The following is an 11,777-nucleotide window of genomic DNA, read 5'->3' as shown; positions in this document are numbered from 1 at the left end:
CAGACCCCTTGGATTTCTTCACATTTTATTGTGTTACAAAGTGGGATTCAAATTGATTGAATTGTCCTTTTTTGTCAAAAATGTACACAAAATACTCTGTCAAAGGGGAACAAAAATTTTAACATTTTAAAAACTAAAATATAGTAATTGAATTAAGTATCCAGCTCCCTGACTCAATACATGTTAGAAACACATTTTGGCATCGCTTACATCTGTGAGTCTTCTTGGATAAGTCTATAAGAGCTTCGTATACCCGGATTGTGCAATATTTGCCCATTATTATTTTAAAAATTCTTCAAGCTCTGTCAAGATGTTGGTGATCATGGCAAGATAGCAATATTGAAGTATTGACATCGATTTTCAAGCAGATTTAAGTCAAAACTGTAACTTGGCCACTCATGTACATTCACTGTCTTCTTGGTAAGCAGCTCCAGTGTAGATTTGGCCTTGTGTTTTAGGTTATTATCCTGCTGAAAAGTGAATTCCTCTCATAGTCTCTGGTGTAAAGCAGACTGAAGCAACTTTTCCTCTAGGATTTTGCCTGTGCTTAGCTCCATCCTGTTTATTATTCCTGAAGAAATCCCCAATATTTGCTAAAGGGAAGCTTACCCACACCATGATGCAGCCACCACCATGCTTGTAAATAAGGAGGCAGTTGTGATGTTGTTGGATTTGCCCCAAACATAAGACTTTGCATTTCAGCCAAAAAGTGTATTCCTTTCCTATGTTTTTTTTGCAGTGTTACTTCAGTGCCTTATTGCATTCAAGCTGCGTGTTTTGGGAATATTTTAATTTTGTATAATTGTATTATTTTAACTACAATAGTGTTGCTACCATCACAGCCATTGAACTCTGTAGCCAATGGCTTCATGGTAACACAGCAGTTTCATTCCTGTCCTGCAGCTCAGTCCAGGATGACAATTTATGTGTCTGGGTGGTTTAATACATAATTCACAGCATAATAATTAACTTGACCATGATTAAAGAGCTATTCAATGTCTGATTTGTTACTGTTACCCCCTTTCACTATCCTTCTTTGATTCTTTCGAAAAGCTTTGTAGTTGAATCTGTACTTGAAATTCAATACTTGACTTTACAGATGTGTGTATGGGGGACAGAGAAAGAGTTAGTAATAAAACAAATCCATGTAACTTATGTGATTTGTTAAGCCTAATTTAGGCTTTCCTAAACAAAGAGGCTGAATACAGATGCAACAACTGTATTTTAGTTATGAATATTTGATTTATCTTTAAAAAATATATATATAATTTTATTTCCTCATTTAAGAGCATTTTGTGTAGATTGTTGACAAAGAAATGACAACTAAATCCATTTGAATCCAACTTTACCCCAATAAAATGAAGAAATTCAAGGGGTCTGAACACTTTTGCAAGGCACTGTGTTGTATTAGCATTGATTATATTTGTTGAATAAATTGTTGATACAAATTGTGCATGAGCTAGTGATGTGTACATGTGACTCATGCCCCTCAATTTAAACCCAGTCAAGAGAGCTGGGATGTTGTAAGAATCAAAAGATGATCTACAGAGTGATGTAATTTCCTTTCAGAGGAAGTGTTTGTAATTTCTCTGCTTTGACTTCCTTTACCGCATTAGTTGAGTAAGGTGAATTGTGAGCTTCTCGTTACGCTGTCTATAACTAAAGCTTTACAGGAGCTGGTCACATAGGGCTGGAGAATCCACATTACTAGGGAGGGACATGAGCTTATTTTAACCTGCACCTCAGCATGCTTCCAGCAGGGGGGGGGGGGTTAATGAGAGCACCTCTCCCTTAGTGGGCCAGGCCTTTTTCTTTCTACTGCAGGGCTTAGTTACATTTCAGGCCCTCCTGGCACATTGCCACTAGCATTTTAGGAATGGTTAAGAGTTATGGAATGAGACTAGGGGCCATAATGTAATTGACTTGGAAAAAGGTGGATGGAGACTGGAGAGAGACGAAAAGCCTGTGGTGATCGGATCACAGACCTAAGACTCAATTCAATCCGTAACACTAATGCAGTAACATTGGCTTTAAATGTATATAGATCTCCAGCGATACGGATTGAGTCGAGATCCGAGTGTAAAATACAGGTCACGCAGAACGAAATTGATTCAATCTGTACTGCCGAAGATATGCATGGTTGAAATTCAAAAAGTCATTTTCGATTGAGCCGACATAAGCAGAGTTTACTGCAAATGCAGAAACCTTGCATTTAAATTTCAATCAGCTATAACGCTGAACTTCAGCACTACTGATTGAATCCAGACCCTTATAACCTAATACAAATTTAACAACCCTTTCCCTAAACAGTGCAAAGAGTCATCATACTCACCCCATGAACAAAATGACACTATTTAACACCAAGGACACATTTTACCATGAAATTGCCCCCAACTCTTCACTGTGTCCCTTAAGTCTGGTAAGCACATTCCTTCATGATGTGGGAGTGCCCTGCAGTGATATATTCTTCTGGGACAAAGTAAAAAAATAACATTTGAAGTGCATGAATGTAAATATTCAATGCTTCGCATCAATTATGTTACTTGATGATAGCTCCTTGTATCTGACGATCACTGCTGCAAAAATAGATGTCACCTCACTCCCAATTCCCCAGTGGATACAGTTACTATTAGAAGTAGTAACATTAAAATGATCGAAAGCGTGAATGAATAGTGCTTGTCAAGGAACAATTGAGGCCTGGAAAAATATACACTAAGTGTACAAAACATTAGGTCCACCTTCCTAATATTAAGTTACACCCCCTTTTGCCCTCAGAACAGTCTCAATTTGTCAGAGCATGAACTCTACAAGCATTCCACAGGGATGCTGACTCCAATGCTGCCCACAGTTGTCAAGTTAGCCTATGGGTGGCGGACCATTCTTGATACACAAGGGAAACTGATGATCGTGAATACGCCAACAGCATTGCAGTTCTTGACACAAACCGGTTTGCCTGGCACCTACTACCATACCCCATTCAAAGGCGCTTAATCTTTTTTCTTGCCCATTCACCCTCTGAATGGCACAAATACACTGTCTCAAGGTTTAAAAATCTTAACCCTGTCTCCTCCCTTTCCTCTACACTGATTGAAGTGGATTTTACAGGTGACAACAGTAAGTAATCATCATTTTCACCTACTGTAGATTCACCTGGTCAGTCTCATGGAAAGAGCATTCTGTCATAATGTGTACATTTGCTTTACAAAAGACATGTTGATGCAAAATATAATCATTACACACAAACACAGAAAATACCAAAATAAAGAATCTAGAATGTAATACTTCAACTGAAGCTGTATGGTATGATAAAATGCTTGCCATGGCAGTGACTAAAAGAAAATACTGAAATAAAGTATTTAAGAACATGTAAAGTTTCCATACTGTTCTGAACCCCAAATGCACATAGATAACCAAGAAATCAATTTGAGTTGACAGTGCTCAGTCCTTCTCGAAGAACATGAAATCCTGTGAAGCAGAAAAGAGAGAAATGTCAACTAAATTTCCTCCAACAACTGCTCATCTTATCAGCATAGTAATAGGCTTTACACATGTCAAGTTCTGTGATGATTTTTTTTTTTAAACAGACGAATTTACTTACGATGAGGAAGCAGGCACCCATGAGCACAGCCTTCATCTTGACGTCCAGATCCATGGGGAACTGGATGCCAAAGTTGTCCGTGTAGGTGAAGACCTCCTTTATCAGGCCACCCCACTGCTTACTGATGCGGCCGATGGGCTTGCCTCCATCTTTCCCCGTCAGCTACGAGGGGGCAGCAAAACACATGGGTCAGATACAAAGATTTGTCCACTGCACCTCATCACATCCCTACTTCTGAAAGGATTGGATGAGTGTGTAGACAAAAGGGTAACTTATCCAATCTTTTCTGGTCTAAAAGAAAAGTCAAAGATTAGGTGTGTTCTAGTTAAATAGGACTTATGAACTGATTTCACCGAAAGAAAGCCCAAACTGTATGACCCTTCACCTCAAAATTGACATCCCCGCAGCAGTTGCAGGCAAAGCAGGGTCCTTCCAGCTTCATTACGGTCTCCTTGTTGGCCCCCTTGATGGAGAACTTGGGCACGCAGGGGTTCCAGTCCTGGGACACATAGCCTATGGTGGTGCCAGGCGGGGCTTGGACCTCGAGCTGAGGGACACACAATTTGAAAGGTATTTGACCATGTTTAAAATCAGGCTTCGGTCCGTACACCGTGGCTTTAAATAGCATATGCTTGGATTACTGCAGAGCTCGCTTCCGCAGGTAATATGGCACTAATTTTTGGTCCCGTGTGGCTCAGTTGGTAGAGCATGGCGCTTGCAACGCCAGGGTTGTGGGTTCATTCCCCACGGGGGGACCAGGATGAATATGTATGAACTTTCCAATTTGTAAGTCGCTCTGGATAAGAGCGTCTGCTAAATGACTTAAATGTCAAATGTAAATGTAATTTGATGAGTGCATTGGTGTCTGATATTGGCGTAGTAATCACTATCATGACTGAGGTAATATGCTTCAAATGGTAACTGTGGGGCTATGTCTCCATAGACACTGAACTAATGTGTGAAAACGCAGTCATAAGGGACCTTAGGAATGTACTATACTTCACGGCTCCACCTGTACCCGAATACCAGAGACCCTATCCGGGACCCGAGCAGGTCCAGAGTTCTAAATAATGTCACAGGTCAGAATGTACTAATATTAGCCTGCCAGAAAATGTGATTCACTAGAGACAGAGCTGAAAGGTGAAGAGATGGCACCAGATCAAGACGGTCTGGGAGAGGGTTTGGACTGACAAAAGGACCATTCAGCGTCATTCATGGATCTTTACAAAGCAGACACTAAGGATTTGGTAGGACATTTCAAAATGGCTTTGAGTCCAACAGTTTCTTTTTAGCATTAGCATCGTTAACTTGTAATACATAGTGTTGTATAGCAATGCTAACCTGAGGATCAATAAACCAATTGCATTTTAGGTGACCTGTCCCTTTACTCCTAACACATCAAGACTCAATATGATGATTTTATGCATTTTTTCCTGGTTTGTGTCCTGTTTACATAGTCAAATATTTGTCTCAGGGTTCAGCACCCCATCGTACCTCTTGCAGGCAGCAGGGGCAACAGCAAGAGGCACAGCGGAAGGGTCGTATGAAGCGGATGACCTCGCGGTCCGTGTTGTCCTTGATCTTCATGTCGAAGCTACGCAGGGCGCCGCAGCAGTTGCGCGTGCAGCAGTCGTTTTTCTCCTTGGCCTTGTAGATCTTCTGACCCAGGCTGTTCTTGATCTCGTACTGGTTGTTGGTCTCAAAGCCAGTGAACACTGAGGAGAGGGGAACGGAGGGAGGAGAAGGAAGAGGGAATGGTGGGAGGACAAACGCAGGAACGTAAACAGGAAAACAGTAGTTTGGCGGTGGTCACTTTCTCCTCATGATTTATCAATTTTTACAATGCCTTTACTTCGGTTCTCTGTACTCAGATAAGACTAGCAAGCTCACCTTCCAGCAACTCCACTTTTTGGTGTATAAGGATCTGGTCAATCTGAAATGTAGAAGAGTATGAGATACAGTGTACAAAACATTAGGAACATCCTTCATGACAGACTGACCAGGTGAATCTAGGTGAAAGCTATGATCCCTTATTGTCACCTGTTAAATCCACTATAAATCAGTGTAGATGAAGGGGAGGACACAGGTTAAAGGACTTATAAGCCTTGAGACATGGATTGTGTATTTGACCTTTATTTAACCCGGAAGACGCTGGGCCAATTATTCGCCGCCCTAAAAGACTCCCAATCACGGCCAGTTGTGATAGATCCCGGGACTGAACCAGGGTCTGCAGTAATGCCTCTGGCACTGAGATGCTGTGCCACTCAGAAGTCCCTGAGTGTATGTGTGCCATGCAGAGGGATGTTTGTGAAATCAGTGTATTTGACAGCCTGTTGTGATACTCTTCCCAAGCAAACCTACCTGTGTTAGGTACTCCAGACCAGGTGGAACTCCAACAGGCACAACTGCTGCAGGGGCTGGGGAGATGGCTGCAGGAGGGCCCGGGTTAGGTGCACCGTATTCAGGCCCAGGCATGGGACCACCATAGCCTGGGCCCATTTGAGGTACCCCATATTCAGGCATGGGCACAGGCTGGTACATCACAGGCTGGCCTGGGTGGGGTGGTTTGTGGTTGTAGCCCATATGGAAGCCAACCACTGGGGGAGCATGGTTAGGGTCACCATACCCACCATGAGGAACAGGGTAGGGGGTTGTGGAGTAACTTCCAGGACCCTGGTGAGGGGATGGGTAACCTGAGGAAAGTCAGATTCATATTGATAATATATTTAGATTGATAAAAAGCTAAACATGAATATGGAGTTATGGATGCAAAAGTGGGGAGCGTGAACTGGTGTTATTAAAGCTCATGCATTAGAGATTCTGCATTAAGGAAATGATTGTATGGCATTAACAAAAGTGGGCCGTATTGTTGGACACCAATGGACTCCCCACACCGTACCACTCATTTAATGGAAACTGCAAGGAACAAAAGTAATTTTCCACATTATCTAAGCTTACAGCAACGTAGTCAGCCTTTTACACAGCAAGCTTTTTCTTATCTCCAATACATAGGAATAATTACACAAATCCTATGGGGAAAATACCCAGGGGGAGTTTCATTACGGTGCAACAGGGACATTTGTGATGTTGTCAAGAATCTGCAGTTGTCCTGCTCAGAATCTAATTCCAGTCAAAGCATTTTGACCACTGCTTACTATTCTTATCAGGCAGTGGCTGGATGGAAAATCATGACTAAAAACATACAAAATGGGTACTTTAAAGATTAATATTTTGAATAAATGGTGAAAAATGACATTTCATTATCTAGACGACTCCATATTTAAAAACACTATAAAGGAGTATAATTACAAGATGTCTATCATATACACATTTCACAGATCTTACAGGAGGGCATGTATAGGTCTAAAAAGGGACTAAAATTGCCACGTATCATGATTCTCAAAAATGGTTTGTGATACAAATATAAAAACTATGTCAATCATCCTTCCTCCCAATGAAGTTTATATGTGAAACTTGCCAGAACAATCTGAGACTCCAAAAGTATTTCCAGGCTACGCTGGCATGGAATCACCCAGATGTGAGCAAAACCCACTATGAAATGTGGCCCTATCTCCCCACCCCTTTCCACATTCCTACCTCTAAGGAAGGAAAACAAAAAAGTTGACTAGCTTGCTTTTTACTGAAAAATTGCCCCTGGATTACAGACACCTAGACCAAGAGTGGGGAGATTGAGACCAGCAGATGTTTGCACTTTTCCTTTTTGTAAACCACTGAATGTAAAAATATTGTTTTGGAAGTAAAGAACATTTTTACATCGTATTTAAATATAAGAACATGTAAATAAGAATGTTCTGAACTGACTTACCTAGTTAAATAAATTGGGTGATGGACATCCACCATTTCGTATATGTTACGAATAACAATTCGTATTATATGTTACGAATTTGTAAAAATGTACGATAATGTAACGAATTCTCAGAACGCCAGCAAAAAACGCCTAAATTGACATGCTGTTTATGAGTCAATTTGACTACCTTTGGATTATAATTGGATTTTAAGGCTCGTACGAGTGTCCTGCTTAAGATAATGTCTAATTGTCGCAAATCAACTGCATCATACTAAAAAACACTAACCAGTACAATGGCTTTTTGGATAGCCTTTGCTACAGCCTGTCAATGTACATTAGCATTCTAGCTAACAACCGCTACATCCGAAATAGTTATTTTGCAAAGACCAACCAACTATTTTACGCGTATGAGATCCCAAAACAGTTATTTTGTTTAAGTAATACAAAACGTAATTCTAGACTAGGTTGAATGGGAGCAGATGGCGATGACTTTCTTTCTACAGCCAAAAGTTGAGCTTCTGTGTGTAACGTCAGTCATGTAGTGAAAAGTGGCCTATGAACACAGACAGTTATCCTGCAAAGATGCAATTTATGAGAAAAACAAACAGCAACACCAGTATAATATGATAACTAAATTAGATATGTAGAACATATTTACCTGGGGCTGACATGACTTAGTGGACAAGCAGTGGATAGCAGGCGGACTTGCTCGTAACGATGTGCGCTGAGAGTCGGGAAGCAATTCAGGGAGTGAGTGGGTGATTTAATAAAAACCAAGAACGCAGACATGAAACAGAAACAAAGAAGCCTGGGGAAGGAACCAAATGGAGTGACATAGGGCAGGTAATCAAGGAAATGATGAGTCCAGGTATCTGACGATGCGCTGGTGCGTGTAACGATGGTGACAGGTGTGCGCCATAACGAGCAGCCTGATGCGCGAGAACCTGTCGCCGGCTGGGATGCGGGAACCTGACAGGCAGGGGAGCCTGGCGATCCGGTTGAGGCATAAGAGCCTGGCGATCCGGTTGAGGTATAAGAGCCTGACGATCCGGTGAAGGCATGAAAGCCCGGCGAGCCGGCTGAGGCAGGGGAGCCTGTCGATCCGGGCTGATGAATGAGAGCCTGTAGCAGCTCCCATACCCAACGTCATTCCCACCTAACCCCAAAAAACACTCCATGATGCTTCCCTTATGTGAGGCGTCATTCTGTAAGGATGTGCGCTGAGAGTCGGGAAGCAAGTTCAGGGAGTGTGATTTAATAAAATAATCAGACCATAATACAAAACAAGAACGCACAGAAATGAAATAGAAACAATGACATCTGGGGAAGGAACCAAAGGGAGTGACAAATATAGGACAGGTAATCAAGGAAGTGATGGAGTCCAGGTGAGTCTGACGACACGCAGGTGCGCATAACGACAGTGACAGGTGTGGGCCATAACGAGCAGCCTGGTGACCTAGAGGCCGGAGAGGGGCACACGTGACACTTGTCCACTCCGGTAGACACTATGGAGGAAAAAGAAAACTATGGCAAGACCAATTTCAGCACTCTGAGTCAAACAGATCAAAATATATAAACATGTGCCCGTTATGGCGCCACTGATATGAATGTTCTTGCATATGTTGAGTCTTGACAGTGTTTGCAGCATGTGTACCAAATTGTGTTACAATATGAATATTCTTGACTGATTCATATGCATTTATGTTCCAGAACACGCCCACGTTAATGTTTATTGGTCAATAGCGGCAATGTTGTACTGGTGTGGAAAATATTGCGTTGATAGACCGTTGTATATCAAGTTTCATGCAGATCGGTCATTCGGTTCTAAAAGAGTAGCATTTTAATTGTTTTTCACAAAATTCTAAATCGAGGAAAATACATCATGGTGGACCTTATGGATCCAAAGGAAAATGTGTTCCTTTTGAGGAGAGGGACCGATGTATCACCTTTCATAACTTTAGGTAAAACAGTGTGAGTTGCGTGAACTTTCAAAGTTTGCATTTTCCGTCTCTTGTTATAGCGCCACTATCTGGCCAATCAGTGTAATTTGTAAATGCCTGATCTCAATGCATCATTCACCCGAGTTTCGTCAAAATCGGGCCAGTGCTGTCTGAGATACAAACGTACGAATGAACGTACGGGGACAGAGACAGATTCACATGCCCCTCCCCGATTTCATCGTGGGGGACAATGATGAGTTGGTGGGTTAGGGATATAAAAACAGAGCAGAGAGAGCAGGGTTGTTGTGAATGGAGGGATAATGACACTAAAACATGTCCACCAGTCCAGACAAACCATTCACAATAAGACGCTATAAAAACAAACTTTGTCCTTTCATATTCTCCAACATAAGATCTAAAACATGCATCCATAGAGCCCCACAGTGGAGTTGTCATAATACCCAGAAAACCCAGTGGTCAAACAGGGAAATGGTTCCAATCGTTTTTCCACCATTATTTTTTTCTAAAATCCCCTATGGGAGAAATGAATGGTGGAAAAACCGTTGGAACCATTTCCCTGTTTGACCGCTAGGTTCTATGGGTATTATGACTCATTTTGTGGTACTCTATGCATAAGTGCAATTAGCCACTCAATGTTCTAAAAGCATGTGATTATGCAACTTGTTTGATACACAGTACAATACACCCAATAAGCAAATAAGTCTTTTAGTTTCTTCCAATAGGGTCTGGCTCCAGAAGGTACCTTCTCACACCACAGACACTGTGAGATGAGACAAGATGTCAATTGGTGACAGAGAGAGGACGCTGTGTTACTGCCACCAACAGCACAGGTGTTGAAATTACATTTAGAATCAGAAGTTAGGCACTAACAAGTGTTTGCTAGTTAGCATTTTACTAGCTTGCGTGTAGGACGTTCACCCATAAAATTAATTCATTCAAGGATTATACAAATATGTCCATTCAATAGAGAATTGCGTGAAACATTACATAATATATACAGTTGAAGTCGGAAGTTTACATACACTTAGGTTGGAGTCATTAAAACTCGTTTTTCAACCACTCCACAAATTTCTTGTTAACAAACCATAGTTTTGGTAAGTCGGTTAGGACATCTACTTTGTGCATGACACAAGTAATTTTTCCAACAATTGTTTACAGACAGATTATTTCACTTATAATTCACTGTATCACAATTCCAGTGGGTCAGAAGTTTACATACACTAAGTTGACTGTGCCTTTAAACAGCTTGGAAAATTCCAGAAAATTATGTCATGGCTTTAGAAGCTTCTGATAGGCAAATTTACATAATTTGAATCAATTGGAGGTGTACATGTGGATGTATTTCAAGGCCTACCTTCAACCTCAGGGCCTCTTTGCTTGACATCATGGGAAAATCCAAAGAAATCAGCCAAGACCTCCACAAGTCTGGCTCATCCTTGGCAGCAATTTCCAAACACCTGAAGGTACCATGTTCATCTGTACAAACAATAGTACGCAAGTATAAACACCATGGGACCACGCAGCCGTCATACCACTCAGGAAGGAGACGCGTTCTGTCTCCTAGAGATGAATGTACTTTGGTGCGAAAAGTGCAAATCAATCCCAGAACAACAGCAAAGGACCTTGTGAAGATGCTGGAGGAAACAGGTACAAAAGTATCTATATCCACAGTAAAACGAGTCCTATATCGACATAACCTGAAAGGCCACCCAGCAAGGAAGAAGCCATTGCTCCAAAACCACCATAAAAAAGCCAGACAATGGTTTGCAACTGCACATGGGGACAAAGATCGGACTTTTTGGAGAAATGTCCTCTGGTCTGATGAAACAAAAATAGAACTGTTTGGCCATAATGACCATTGTTATGTTTGGAGGAAAAAGGGGGAGGCTTGCAAGCCGAAGAACAGCATCACAACCGTGAAGCACGGGGGTGGCAGCATCATGTTGTGGGGGTGCTTTGCTGCAGGAGGGACTGGTGCACTTCACAAAATAGATGGCATCATGAGGAAACAAAATGATGTGGATATATTGAAGCAACATCTCAAGACATCAGTCAGGAAGTTAAAGCTTGGTCGCAAATGGGTCTTCCAAATGGACAATGACCCCAAGCATACTTCCAAAGTTGTGGCAAAATGTCTTAAGGACAACAAATTCAAGGTATTGGAGTGGCCGTCACAAAGCCCTGACCTCAATCCTATAAAAAAATTGTGGGCAGAACTGAAAAAGCTTGTACGAGTAAGGAGGCCTACAAAACCTGACTCAGTTACACCAGCTCTGTCAGGAGGAATGGGCCAAAATTCACCCAACTTATTGTGGGAAGCTTGTGGAAGGCTACCTGAAACGTTTGACCCAAGTTAAACAATTTAAAGGCAATGCTACCAAATACTAATTGAGTGTATGTAAACTGCTGA

The 11,777-nt window shown here is 41.7% G+C and overlaps 1 protein-coding gene across 1 annotated transcript; it reads right to left on the bottom strand.

The window, feature by feature from the left end:
- Positions 1 to 8: 8 nt before the first annotated feature.
- On the bottom strand, positions 9 to 8,764 carry LOC139561212 (phospholipid scramblase 2-like). Its single transcript, XM_071378169.1, has 7 exons — positions 8,065 to 8,764; positions 5,960 to 6,291; positions 5,489 to 5,531; positions 5,093 to 5,313; positions 3,984 to 4,145; positions 3,599 to 3,760; positions 9 to 3,465 (listed from the first exon to the last, which is right to left on the bottom strand). Exons 1-7 carry the CDS (start codon positions 8,075 to 8,077, stop codon positions 3,439 to 3,441), a joined length of 960 nt encoding a protein of 319 aa, XP_071234270.1. The 5' UTR covers positions 8,078 to 8,764; the 3' UTR covers positions 9 to 3,438.
- Between the last annotated feature and the right edge of the window lie 3,013 nt (positions 8,765 to 11,777).

This window comes from Salvelinus alpinus, chromosome 31 (genome assembly GCF_045679555.1).
Source record: "Salvelinus alpinus chromosome 31, SLU_Salpinus.1, whole genome shotgun sequence".
NCBI lineage: Eukaryota > Metazoa > Chordata > Actinopteri > Salmoniformes > Salmonidae > Salvelinus > Salvelinus alpinus.
Note: the sequence above shows the minus strand (reverse complement) of the source record. Positions and strands in the feature narration are given on the sequence as shown.

Excerpts from the sequence above, each read along its gene's own strand:
- LOC139561212 (XM_071378169.1), bottom strand. Across the intron at positions 5,314-5,488 it reads AAAAGTGGAGTTGCTGGAAG|TGTTCACTGGCTTTGAGACC; the intron begins GTGAGCTTGCTA and ends CCCTCTCCTCAG. Across the intron at positions 3,466-3,598 it reads TGGGTGCCTGCTTCCTCATC|GATTTCATGTTCTTCGAGAA; the intron begins GTAAGTAAATTC and ends TCTGCTTCACAG.